At 34.5% G+C, this 14,578-nt stretch overlaps 1 protein-coding gene across 7 annotated transcripts in view; it reads left to right on the plus strand.

Moving 5' to 3' along the window:
* Positions 1–14,578, plus strand: part of HELZ (helicase with zinc finger) — a 137,845-nt gene that overhangs the window by 37,237 nt on the left and 86,030 nt on the right. For all 7 annotated transcript variants that reach the window (XM_031685626.2, XM_031685622.2, XM_072939441.1 and 4 more), the window contains 5 exons: positions 3,614–3,665; positions 5,037–5,112; positions 7,285–7,483; positions 7,949–8,056; positions 9,109–9,406. In XM_031685626.2, coding sequence (XP_031541486.1) covers positions 3,614–3,665; positions 5,037–5,112; positions 7,285–7,483; positions 7,949–8,056; positions 9,109–9,406 — 733 coding nt within the window. The remainder of the gene's footprint in view (positions 1–3,613; positions 3,666–5,036; positions 5,113–7,284; positions 7,484–7,948; positions 8,057–9,108; positions 9,407–14,578) is intronic.

Here is a 14,578-nt window from a genome sequence, read left to right on the forward strand (position 1 = left end):
GCAGGGAAGGCCAGGGACAGCAGTGGAGTGTAAAAGGCCCGTGGCTTTGTGAGGCTCACATTTCCGTTCCTCATACAGGCATATAAAAATATTTTTATTTAGATGGTCTCATTTTAAAAATAGCCATTTTTGTCAGCTTTTATCATAAATGGAAGCCCATGTAAAGGGATTGATTGGCTTATTTTATTTATAAATTGGCACCTACTGTGTGCTAGGTATTATGCTTGGTGCTGGGACTACAGCACTGAACAAGACACCCATGGTCCTTGTCCTCTGGGAGGTTCAAGTCTCAGGGAGGAGATAGAGAATAAATTAAACAACTCTAAGTGTAATTCACGTTGAGGCAAGTTAGGTATGATGGAAAAGAATAAGCTCACTGTGATGGAATGGTGGTGAGGGGACGGGACACTTCAGCAGAGTTGAGAGATGAGAAGGTGCTGATCTCATGGAGACAGAGATGGAGGGCACTCCAGTCAGGCCAAGAGGATGAAGCGAACCCTGAGGGTCAACCTTGACCTCATATAGATTACTTTCCCACTTCAAATCTAATAATATATCATAGTTCATACCAACAAATACGTAAGCAAGGAAGATAGTCATTATAAATTACATAAGCTGGGTAAAGATACTGTTTGTTTTGCTACAATTGAACAGACTTAACAAATGTTATTTTCTTAGTCTTCTGTTATCTTGTTATGAAGTAACTGAGAATCAGTATGCTCTAACTTCAAAACCATTTCCCTTACTGTATATATATAGTGTTTTTAATTTTTTAAGAAGTAAAAGAAGACAATTGTAAATGTTTTAGACTTTTAAAATGCGAACATACAATAAGATGACCTTTCATTTTATTAAGGTTTTTGGCTTTGTTCTTCTCTTGAATTACCAGCTTTCCATTTTATAATCTCAAATATATATAAAATTTTATTTTTAATATTTATAATCCTGTTATGTATAAGGCCGCAAATATCACTTGACTTCTATTTTGTGGCTGTAGTTTTGGAATAAGTGACTTAAGTTTTGTTAATAATTTCTTTTCTATGTAACTAAAGCACTATTATTTTTGGTTAGTGAACTGATACTATGAAAAGAAATCCATTTAGAAAAAGCTAACAAACAATGGTGCCCTTATTATTGTACCTGACATATTTAAAAATAGCAACAATTTGTTATTTAAAGTTTGGGCTGAGCTGGTGTTTAACTTATAAATGCTGGTGAATTAGGATACAGACAGGGAACTAAAGGCTGACTAATGAAAACAAAAGCAATACATATCCTTTAGCAGATTTAAAATACCAAATCAATAGATTTGATTGTAAATTCATAGGAATTCTAGCAGTATGAAATTTGGCTGATTTCCCTGAAGATCTCAGTAAAGACTGAAGATCATAAGCTGATGGTTGCTGCCTTTCTGTCTTGGGGTCTGAGCATATAAAAAACATGTTAAAAAAAAAACCCGAAAAAAAAAAAAAAAAAAGCGAACACAACACCTTGCAACCTAAAAGCCGCAGTGGCCAAATTCAGCCCAGGTTTGAGCTTCTCATTTCTACCAGCTCTCCTGAAGAGGATATGCTGTTGGCCAGATCCCACCAGTCTGAGAACTATGGTGTCAGCACAGCCATACTCTGCCCACTTGCAGATTGTTGTAGATGCTGACTTGTGAAATACACCATGTATGTTTCCCTTTTAACAATTATAAATGCTTTTGGCTTTATTTTGTCACTGAAACATTTTATTCCCATTTCTTCTCACATATTTGGTAAATTTATTTTGATAAATTTTTTAGAGGAGATAGTTTAAATTCATACTTTATGTGAATTTTTTAGCTCTTATGCTGATAAATTCTATTTAGTTGGAATCATATCTTAAGGGCTGGTGTGGCACTGTGGCACTTAGATCTTGCTTATAGAATTTTAAAGGATCTTTTAGTGTGTCTTTTTGTTGAGCATAGAATCCTTGCAGTGTGAACAATTATTCCTGATTTATTTGTTAGCTGTTATATTCTGATATTCAGTCCTCATTTTACAGAAAGAATGGGTTGTCTTTAAAAACGTATTAATAAGTAGTTTGAGAATCAGAAGGGATTTTCCTGCTGAAACAGTACTTTAGTTATTTAGTTCCAGCCCAACCTAAAAAGGGTCCAATTTAATCAATGACATGTAAATTATGATGATATTATTGTTTCAGTTATACCCAACTAGCATTTATGACATTCTTTCTGTGATACAAGATATTCTAAATTTCATCTTTAGATATTGTTTACTCATTCTGATTCAGTTCAGCATTTGCTGAGTGCTTGTACTGTTCAAGGCTCTGTGGGTTTTGGAAAGCTGAGATATCCATGAAGAACAATCTGCTGGGCCAGCCCAAGATGCACAGAGCTAATGTACCCAGAGGGCAGCCTGTGGTCAGTAAGTGCTGTAATGGAAATACAAGCTGGGAGAGGAGAGATTAGCACCCGGCAGGGAAACCGGGAGGCTGGAGTGTGGGAACTGAGGTTAAAGGATGGAAGCTGAGGTGACTTGGCAGTTGGTTGGTTAAGGGGTAGATGAGACAAGTAGCAATGAGGTTCTTACCTAGGACACTGGCAGTGAGGGTGGAGTGTGAGACAGACATGAGAGACACTCTGGACCTGGCTGGGCAAGATTTGGAGAATACTCAGAGCTGGGCAGAAAATGGAGAGTTCAAGATGGCTCTCAGGATTTCAGCCTGGCTCTCTTTAGGGAAGATGAATCCATTAACCTGAGATAAGGGATACTGTAGGAAGATGAGATTTGGGGTTAAAGTTGATGAATTTTATTTCAGACATAACTCTGTATGAAGTGCTTGGGTGATCATCCATCCATCCACCCATCCATCCAGATATACTGGGCTTTCATTATGTGACAGATCCTCTGAGGTGCAGGAATGTAGAAAGGCACTTGCAGGCTGTTGACAGTGGATCTGTACATGGCTGACAATGATCCAGCCTATAAAATGCTATTGGATAGTTAGGTAAAAGTACCCTGGCTGGCACTCAGTTGAAATTGGGGGTATGGAGGTCAGAGTAAAGTTAAAGCCAGAAGGGCAGATTTATCTGCACCAGGGTAGTCAAGAAAACCGGGCAGTCAAAAGTGAGTAGGTCCCCAGCCACGGGCTCCACTGTGGGAGAATGGCTCATCCCAGAGCGAGGAGAGCTTGGCAGGATGTGCTCCCAGGCCCTGAAGTGGTGGTGCTGCGCTCGATGCAGGACAAAAGGCACCGCTCTAGCTGGTCATACTCTAGAGGTTAGAAGATGAGAGTGAAATACATAAATGGATAGAATGTGCTATAGTGTGGGGTTCAGGACTGGGGACTGAGACTTCTCTTCTTTTACTACCAGCTAATTTTTATGTAGGGAATCTCTATCAGTTTTTTAAATGAAGGCCACACAAGTACTTCTTTTCCATATTTAAATATAGTTTAATGTAGAGCAAAGAGCAAAAAATACCACTTGCAATATTAATGTTTATTAAGAATTTCTAAATATTTAAACTCAAGCTTTTAAAAAATGTTGACTATGTCCAAGTTTAATTCAAAATTGACTAGTTATTTCTTTCTTATTATAAAATATCTTTCATTTGAAAAATTGCAGACAGCAACTAGTAACGTCCTCTCTGGATATCACGTGGAAGACTTAGAAGAGGGTAAGTACCAAGCTGTGATCCTAGACATTGCTTTTTTTTATTGATTGTTGGTAGGAAATTTACTGAGTGACAGTACATATTAGTGGAGGTATAGGACAGGATATAAAAGTTTCATTTTAAGAAGTAGTGTGGATGGAAGCAATTTTTTCACCAGCCCTTTTTCATAATGAAGTAATGGAGGTCGGAGGTAACTCCAGAAGTCACCTATTTCATCTTTCCTCCGTGTACTTATTAGTTCTAAACTTAAACCTCATTCTTAGTAATCTATAGAGGGAGGTCTTTTCTTCTTTCCCTCTCTCTCTGTCTCTCTCTCTATCCCAGGATAGTACAGTTACTACTTTTTGAAAGTTCTGGTCTGTAGGCTGAGTTGCTTCTGCCATGATTAAAGTCCACGATCTCCTCTTCTCTCGCCAGAGGAAAGTGAAGAGACCGACATTCATTGAGCGCTTGCTACATGATGTGTACCGTGTAGTGGCTTTCACAAAAACAAATAAGTAACTTCCTAGAGCCCGTCTCCATCATTTTGATTGGTGATGAAACTGATGGTTATCAAAGTTCAGTAATTTTCCCAGTAATACAGATACACAGCTTTAAACTCAACCTGGCTGAATGTCTTTTTTAGGTGGGGGGCAGGTGGTTAGAGCACAGTGACTTGTGAAGAGATAGGAAATGACTTGGAAACTTGTTGCTGTTCAGCCTCTGTGGCTCTAGCCTTTTCTCTCTGAAGCTTTATTTTTCTTGGCTTATTTGGAACCTTTTTTTTCCAAATGAATCAAAACTCACTGTATTTGGAGGTAAACTAATGTTATTTTTGAGCTCCTACCTCAGAATTCAACTCTTTGAACTTCATTTCAGTTATAAAAAAGGGTTATTTTATACAGTGACATGTGTCAGACAAACCCTAAGGAACATTGGACGGTAAAGTGGAGCTTCTCACTCCATATGTAGTACTGAAATTTGTTTTACAAAATTTCCTTCCAGAATACAATAATTTTCTCATTCCTGAAGTAATTCCTAATAGAGACACAGCTCATACTTGCAAAATGACAAGCATGCCAATATCCCCCCTTCAGATATTAGGGAGGAACCTGCTCTGGAAATATGGCCATCAGTTGCTGGAATAAAGTCAAGGTCATTGACTTGTTTTAGCTGCTGTGTAGCTGCTTCCTTAGTGGTTTCTAAGTTTCATATGGTTAATTGATTTAATTCATTTGATTGGTGGATTACTTTTGGTAGAGACAAGCATGTCATGTCCTTTTTACATCATCTGAGATGATGTGTGTGGAGGGTTTATAGTATTTCTTACACATTAAAATATCAGAATTATCAGCAAGCCTCAAATGATAAGACTATATCCTGATTACTCTCTAGGATCTTGTAATGGTTGGCATTTCCGCCCACCACCTAGGGGAATCACAAGCAGCGAGGAATATACTTTGTGTAAAAGGTAACGTGATTTTTTTTTTTAAACCAATGACATGTCTTTATTCAAAGGATAGTTAATTTTCCTTCACTTTTTGAAAAGTAGTAATTCAAATTTTAAAGAATATACTATGTGAAGGAAGAATATGTGAATTGAGTAAAATGATTTATTTTCAACTTGAAGCAGAAGCCATAATGGTCATTATCATTAAATAATAAAAATCAAAACATATTGATGAACCTTCTTTTAATTATAAACAACAGTGATCTAAATGGAGATTAAGATTTTTATAATTCCAGTTGGATTATTATGACTTAATTGCTGGTCTCTTGTTTATACGAAATTTACTTAAATTATGGTGATTGAAATTGAAATTACCTTATATAAACTGAAATAGAGCATAAAATAGATAAATGTTAAGTTATTTTGATAATTTTTCTGAAAAAAACTATTATCTTCATGTAATCTTATATAGGATTTGTGAGTAATTTATATTTGAAGGGCTTACTTTTCAAAATTTAATAATTATATATTAAGGTAGAAAGAATTATTAAAGCCACATTTAGACAGGTTCTTTTTATAAGAACTAGTAAATACTGGGTTTTTTGAATATAGGTTCTAATTACTCTAACTGCTTTTGTTAATGAAGGAAGTTTGATATGTAGTTTTGATGACTGAATAGTCAAGAGATCAGACTTGATGTTATAGTAGAAATAAAGAAACTAAGTAGTAAATTTTGAAAATCCTGGTGACGTCGTGTTGTAGGAGAGATAAAATACAATTCTATGCAGAGGAAATATGAGAAAATTTATAGTCCAAGTAAGAATATCAGACCTTCCATTTTTAGGGAAATAATTTAAAATAAAGCAATAGAAGAACAAAGAAATATTTGACTCATTAAGGCATACTTAAAAGAAACAAATGCATGATTTAAATGTGTCTTATGAAACATAAGAGAACTTAATAAATAGCATACTTTGAGTTCAAATGCTTTGTGTATTATCAAGAAAAGCTTTAAATACACATCTTTCCATGTAGGAGGAACCATTTGATAATTTACATTGTGCTGTGGTTCATTTTATATTTCTTATTATCCATATTTTTCAAATTGAAAAATTCTAATATAACATCCCTTTTATCCATTTTGCTATTTATAGTTTAATTTTTATTTTTTCTCTCAGATGATCTTTTATTAATTTTTAAATGTTTTAATTATTTAAAAATTGGCTGGACTATTATTTATAGAGTATTTGAAGCTTAAAAAATTTACTAATCAAAGTCTTTTTGTTTTTGTTTTGGGGGGAGGTAATTATGTTTATTTATTTACTTATTTATTTTAATGGAGGTACTGGGAATTGAACTCAGGACCTCATGCTTGCTAAGCATGCAGTATACCACTTAGCTGTACCCTCCACCAAAGTCTTGCATTTTTATCTGTTTTTGACCATTGAATTATCAGTTGAATCTTCTGAGTCATAAACATTGAGAAATCATGAACTCTTTGTCTTTTAAAATGAACATTTATGAATTTACCAACTGAAGAATTTAAATTAATTGTGATTCTCATAGAAAACTTTTATTCTTAATTTATTTAAAGCTTCAAGCAAATTAATATAGCCCAATATTTTCAATGAGCTATAGATGATAGTAAGGTAGAAAAGAATAAGGCATTAATTATATTTGAAGGTGGAAAGTAGAAGGCTTGAAATATTAATTCAATGGCATACTACATTTTTTTTCAGAATGAAATTCTCATCATGTGGAAAATTTTCTTTAGGTCACATCATTTTGGGAAGTAGGGCAGACCTGTGTTTGACGAACTAATCCACTTGATGTCAGTGTTGCTTTAGAGAAATTCTGCTCTAAGAGGAATTGTCTTAACAGAGTTGTTATATCATGAAGGAAGCTACCATTTCACTACCAGTTTTTGTGGGTGGAGGGTGGTTATATGTTCTGCTTTAGCATCCCCTTATTTCAAAGAAAGAGGTCAGCGAATTTGGGGGGTTGCTGTTTGATTAACTGTTGTAAATGTTCTGTGAGCCTCTTCCTCCTTGGAGCAAGACATGATAAATATGGCCTTTCAGGAGATGAAATTTTGTTTTTGTTATTGAAGAGTCAGAGGGCAAATGCTGGAAGTTTATCTTTTAAATGATCCAACAAAGTATATGATAAAACAGTCTTTCCTATTCTACTTAGATTTTTAGAGCAAGGAATCTGTAGGTATGGTGCCCAGTGTACTTCAGCACATTCCCAGGAAGAACTAGCAGAATGGCAGAAAAGATATGCTTCACGGTTGATAAAATTGAAACAGCAAAATGAGAATAAACAGCTCTCAGGCAGTTACATGGAAACCTTGATAGAAAAGTGGATGAATTCATTATCTCCTGAGAAAGTGGTGAGGAAAATAACTGCATTTTTTTGTTTGTTTGTTTGTTTTAAACAATGACCTTGTTTGAGTCTTGACTTTTATTTTGTGCTATATTTTGGTTTATTTCCCTATCCTTTATATGAAACACTTGATTCTTGACAAAGTGTTTTTAATAGCAAAAGTAGACCCATTTGCTAAAATAAAGAGCAGAACTAAGACATTTATTTGGAGATTTACAGGTATTATATTAATTTATCTTCATTCAGGGAGTTTTTAACTGACCTTTTTTATTGTTAATTTTCTTATGTCTCTTATTTGACTTTTACTATATTTTGTTCTTCTAAAAATAACTGAAAATTAATGTATAAAATACCTTGCTTTGTAAGCAGTGCCATCAACTTCCTTACCATTGACATTTATTTAACATGCCAAAAGTTGTCGTTTGCGTTTTTAGGGATGAGAACATTAACACTCATTGCTCTCTGATTTCAGCTTAGTGAATGCATAGAAGGAGTAAAGGTAGAGCATAACCCTGACCTGTCGGTTACTGTCAACACCAAAAAGTCGCACCAGACGTGGACCTTTGCTCTCACTTGTAAGGTATGAATTTTGTACCAGTTAAAGAGAGTAAAATTTTTTTCCATTTCCTTAAAGCTTTTTTGGACCTTTAAATCTCTGTGTTAAAAGAGCATTGAAAATCTTTTACCCTAAGTACATTTTTATGTAGGTTCTATATTGTGATAAAGTGTATTTCTGTATTTTGATCATTAAAGGTACAGATTTTTTTTTCTTTTTAGATTTTTGAGATAAGTTCTTTGTAGATGTTTAGATGCTTGCTTATTTTTTTGGTAAAGACACGTCTTACAAACTTGAAACATAGGATGGGGTTCATGGCTTATAATTAACTATTTAAAATTTGAATTATTTAATTTGACAGTTCTAAAATATTCAAACAGTGACAGCTTGTTTTTATTTTTGATTTGATGAAATCACACCTTTTGTAATAATGAGTTTTAAATACAAGATTTTCTACAGTGTGTCCTATTTTGAATTGTAATATTCAAAGTTTAAGAATGAAGCAAAGTAAAAAAAATTCTGTGAATATGTGCAGTGGAAAAGTTTTGTGTACTTTTTGGTGGCATTTCTTCCACTGTATCAACGATCTGCAGCTTGACATGAAAAATCTGGGAACATTTAGCTTCGGCCGTGAACCCAATCCAGTGCCTTCCGAGGTAACTGCCCTCCTATGAAGACTTCCTACTTGAGGCTAGACAAAACTTTTTGAGGCCAAGAGTTTGGAAAGTTGGAGGTGATGGTGATACAGCTGATAGCTTTTGCCACAGTGAAAGATGAATGTATCACAGAAAGAGCAGGGAGGCTAGTACTATAGCATCAATATATCATTTTTGAAAATTTCAGCCTTATTGAGGTATAATTGACATCATAAATATATCATTTTAACAACTGATTTTTTTTAACTGTTCTGCTTTTTTTCTTAAGTGGCTTGTGAGTACAATTTGTATTTTTAACATAGTAACTTAGAAGCATGGGAAAGTAAAAGTCCCTTATGGAAATATTTTCATTGAAGAGCCCAATTACAACTGGATTTTTCATCCCCTTGTACTCAATGAATTATTTTAACTTCCTTGTAGCCTGCAAGAATGCTGTATCGTGTAGCATTGCTTTATGATGCTCATCGTCCTCATTTTAGTATCATTGCAATATCTGCCGGAGATAGTACTACCCAGGTATCACAAGAAGTCCCAGAAAACTGTCAAGAATGGATAGGAGGAAAGATGGCCCAAAATGGATTAGATCATTACGTGTATAAAGTCGGGATAGCATTTAACACAGAAATATTTGGAACTTTTCGCCAAACCATAGTTTTCGACTTTGGATTGGAACCAGTACTCATGCAAAGAGTAATGATTGATGCAGCTTCTACAGAAGGTAATATTTAGACTTTTTTCCCCTGATACGATGTGTTAAAAGGCACTATAACAGCGACATTAAAAGATATGTATTGGCCCCTAAATATTCCATGGTTAGAGAAGGAATAGTAAGGAAAAAGATCCCAAATTAATTGACTCATTTACTGTGTAATGGGATTAGGATGGTTTGCAGTATGCCCTGGTCACTGTAGACAGTCACCTGGCAAAGCTTGCTTTGAAGGTTCCCCAGACTTGTACGAGTAGATAGTCAGGTCTGTTTTGGTCTACCAATCTCATTTGGTAATTTTAGCACAGTAAAACCTTTCAATATTAGTTTGAGTAAAATACCATTTTACTGTAATTGTGAATACACCTACAATGTCTATTTCCATGTTTGACTGACTCTCCAGTTAACTTTGCTGATATTAATACATTATCTCTGAATGGAAAGTCCTAAATTATAAGCTTTCGTAAGTTGAGTTCACTAGTATAAAGAAGACCAAGGTGCCTTTATTAGGATCTGCTTCATGTTCTTGGGAAGAGGTCCCTGGTTTCAACCTGCAGGCACCTGCAGGAGATGATGACTTACTTTGTAAATTGTCGTACTACTGCCTATACCTATTTTTTTTTGCCAAGCTCCAACAGGACAAGGGAACGGCATGTTAGTCTACATGTTTTTTTGGTTCTTGGTTGGACTTACAGGTGCTTTATTTTATGTCATGAACCCTAAATATTTATTTAACAAATGCTTTGTATAGTGGAGTTGTACGAAATTTGCTGTTGTTTTGGCTGTGACTGACCATGCCGGGGAGGATTTTCATTATGTCCACAGTGTTCCATTTATGAGAACCTAGAAGTTTTTTCATGAGCAGTGCTCAGATTTTATTTTTTGGACATGGTGAACAGGTGGAACTGGTTTTGTCTCCTCCTTTCCTTTGGCTGCCAGTAAGCAACACTTGTGCCAAAATTGAACACTTAGGCATAACCTTCTTGCATGTGTGCTAGTATTATTACCCATACTTCTTTTTACTCATATTTCTTACTTACTTTGATCCCTTTTACCTGTTTTTATTCTGTTGTGTTCTGTTTTTGTCATCTTCTTACTGCTCTTTGGAATAAAAATATGTTAATTCCTGTAGCCAAACAGATATGATAGTTGATGAAATGAAACTATTTGGTTTATATTTACTAGTAAAGGAATTGGCAAATTTTTTTCTGTAAAGGGCCAGATAGTAAGTATTTTAGGTGTCGCAGGGCAGATGATCTCTGTTGCAAATGCTCAGCTCTGCACTGTAGTGAGAAAGCTGCCATAGACATGTGTAAAGGGATGGGTGTGACTATGTTCCAGTAAAACTTTATTTTCAAAACCAGTAGCAGGCTGAGTTTGTCATGTATGCAGCGAGTGATTTGTTTATTCCCATACTACTGCGTTGCTTTTAGCAACTAGAACTTGAGGACTACTAGATAGCACCCTTTTTAAAATCGTAAGGGGATTTAAAATCATAAAGAGAGACCAAAATTTATCCCCTACTCTCAAATGTAACTCTAAAAGGATGTTCTTGGCTGTTTTTAGATTGTGGCTTTTAACTCATTACTCATTTCCCATAAAAATAAGTTTGTAAGTGTTGTCAAAAATCTGTACTAGTTAATAAAAAGCCTGTTTAATTAATAATATAAACTTTTAAATATCTACAATAAAATGTAAGAGAAAATGATATTATTAAAGCAGATGAGAACAAAGGAAGGTGGTCATGACGATTTCAGGGCACCCTCCTGGGCTTGAGAGGTTGAGGGTGCTCTGACTACTTTTGCCTCAGCTTTGTGCTACTTTTCTAGTTCGAGAAAAAGGGAAGTGGACAGACTTCAGAGTAAATAGAGTTGCATTCAAATCTTGATTTTCTGCTTATTTCCTATATGACCCTGGGTGGAGTACTTAACATTTCTGAGCTTCATGGGGAAACATCTGTGAAGTGGGGCTAGTGATACCTGTCGTAGAAGATTATCGTAAGAAACAGAAATAAGCCTTGCACAGTATCTGGCACTTAATAGGCACTTAGTAAATAGTAGCTGCAATTTTTTTTTCAATTGAAGTATAGTTGATTTACAGTGTGTTAGTTTAGGTGTATAGCAGAGTGATTCAATTATATATAGACATATACATCTATATATATAATATATGTATCTGTTCTTTTTCAGATCCTTTTCCATTTTAGTAGCTGCTATTTTTATCATTAACTATTATTAAGATAATTTCTGGTTTAAAAACAATGAAGAAGGTAGAAAGAGAAAAGGAGGATTTTTTTGTTTCAATGAGGACAAAGACTAGGGTACAGCCGCGGGACTGAAAAGCAGAGATAACAACCCAAGTAATTGAGGCCCATAGCACCTACAGATCTCAGCAAGAGGAGTTGTCCAAGATGAATGATGTTCTGAGACTGGAAACTGGAAGAGACAGTCTCATTTCTGATATTTTTAATGTATCAGTTTGAAAATATAGTAAAATTTATATTTCATTCAGATTTAGTAACGGGAGTTAATACAGACAAGGGTATCCTCCACATTAGGAACCGTTATACCCTCCCTCCCCCTTTTATAATACTATATCCTTTTTCTTAGTGATCTTTATGCAGTTTGATATCCTTGACTATTTTCCTTTAAACAAGGTTTTACTTCTAACTTGTTATGTTATGGAAAATAATTGAACAAAATCAAACATTATCTTGAACTAATTTGGAAATAAAACAATTTCACATAGTGAAATTTGTTTTTCAAAGACATAGGAAAAACAAATATTACAAGAGAACAATATAAAATCTACAAAATGTATTTTCTGACAAGATATTTTAAACATTAGAAAAACTTGAACCTAGGTTTAGGCTAGCTAGATGACATTTGGTTGACTTTGTCATTACTTAAATTAGCTGACCTGTTGTGCTGATTTTTAGTTCTGTCTTTGTCTGTTGTTTTCTACTCTTATAATTGATGTCATGGAATATCTTGACATTTTGGTTAAGGTCTTAAAATTTTTATTGTGTAACTGTATTTGTTTCAGTGTGATTGTGTCCACAGTCCTAACAGAATTTTAGACAAATGAAGGCAGGATATAAACAGTATAGTATTTGGTTCCTGCTTCTATGTTGATGTTAGTGTTTTTGATAATCACAGCAGAGTGCTTGTCAGCAAAAAAAAAAAAACAAAAAAAAACAAAAAATCGAGGGCAAAAGATTTGTTTATGTGAAATCACAGTTTTATAAAACATTTGAAACCACAAAAAGTGTAAAATGTCAGTGTCCTTTTTGTATCTTCTCCTGTAATACTTGTGTGGATAACATTCAGACATTTGAGAGCAAAAGAACTTCTTTGTTGATTTGGTGACAATGTGACAGCCTGGTTATTCATTATTTGATCTTCCTTTGACTAGAATTAGGAGAAAAGTGTCGTTCCAGGTACAAGTTGGCCAAATACAGTTGAGAATTGGGGAACTGGATTAGGTCTGGGTTTTGTCATGTTTCCAAGCAGTTTTGATAATATTATAAATTATACCATACTATAATTTGGTTTGTGCACACACAGAGATATGTACTGATGGTAAAACTAGAATTTAGTTAGGAAATAGGTTTATTTTTTATTGGAATGTAGTTGATTTACAGTGTTGTGTTAGTTTCAGGTGTACAGCAAAGTGATTAAGTTATTAAAATAAATGTATACATAATATATATACTTTTTCAGATTTTTCCATTATAGGTTATTATAAGGTATTGAATATAGTTCCTTGTGCTATATAATAGGTCCTTGTTGTTTATCTATTTTACATATAGTAGTGTGTATCTGTTTCTTGCAAACTCTTAATTTGTCCCCCCGACCCCTTTCCCCTTTGGTAACCATACATTTGTTTTCTGTGTCTGTGAATCTGTTTCTGGTTTGTAAATAAGTTCATTTGTATGATTTTTTAGATTCCACATGTAAGTGATGTATGATATTTGTCTTTGTCTGACTTACTATGCTTAGTGTGATAATCTCTAGGTCCATCCATGTTGCTGCAGATGGCATTGTTTCTCTTTTTATGGCTGAGTAGTATTCCATTATATATATATATATATATATATACACCACATCTTCTTTGTCCGTTCATCTGTCAGTGGACGTTTAGGTTGCTTCCATATCTTGCTGTGAACGCGGGGTTACATGTATATTTCTGAATTACAGTTTTCTCTGGACATATGCCCAAGTGTGGGATTGATTGATCATATGGTAATTCTGTTTCTAGTTTTTCAGGGGACCTCCATACTGTTCTCCATAGTGCTGTGCACCAATTTACATTCCCACCACCAGTGTAGGAGGGTTCCTTTTTCTCCACAAAGGAAATATCTTTATATTGATTACTTCTGATTGGCTGTTCATCGTTTAAGCAAGTTTTTGTCCTTAAATTAATGCTGGGAACATATATTTCTCTTTATAAGGTTAAATTAGGACCATGCTAGACCACCTATTAGCTTAGTGTTTCTAAAACTGTGTTTCAAAACTGAACTTAATAGGTAATGACTTCCATATACAGATACATTTGGAAATGCAGCATGCTTTATTTCCCTCTTAGGGATTCACAGTGCACCTCAATAATTAAAGACTCAGTTCACCATGGAACTTACATTAGTGCATTACTTCTTCTTCTTCTTCTTTTTTTTAGTGCATTACTTCTTAAAATTTGAAATCAAGTTATATAGCGGACATTTCTTTTTTAATTCATTGCTCAATATTGAGCTAAAAATCTTAATTACTTAGTTAATTCAAATTTGAATTGGGAAAAATGCTAACAGTTTTTTCCTTACGTTATTGCCGTAATGTCTAAAGTATCCCAACCTTTTCTATTTGCAGGCCATGAGTGAATTTTTTTTTCTCTAGTTGTTAGAGAACTGCAGACTGCTCAGGAAATGTGTATAGCCTTCACTTTGCTTATTTCATTATTTTTTCTGTGTTGGTGAGATTCAGATACAGAAAAAGATACTATATGAACTAAAAAATTTTGGGGGGGATTAAAGATGTGCTTCTCACAAATTTGTGGCAAAAGACATCCGTAAAAGAAGGAAGTTAGTTTTCTCCTTGCTTAGAACACAAATTGCATCATATACTTTATACCACAACTTTGGTAATGGAAAATTTCTGCTTGGCAAAATTGATTTGAAATTCTGCTTTG

This window comes from Vicugna pacos, chromosome 16 (assembly GCF_048564905.1).
Source record: "Vicugna pacos chromosome 16, VicPac4, whole genome shotgun sequence".
NCBI classification, from domain to species: domain Eukaryota; kingdom Metazoa; phylum Chordata; class Mammalia; order Artiodactyla; family Camelidae; genus Vicugna; species Vicugna pacos.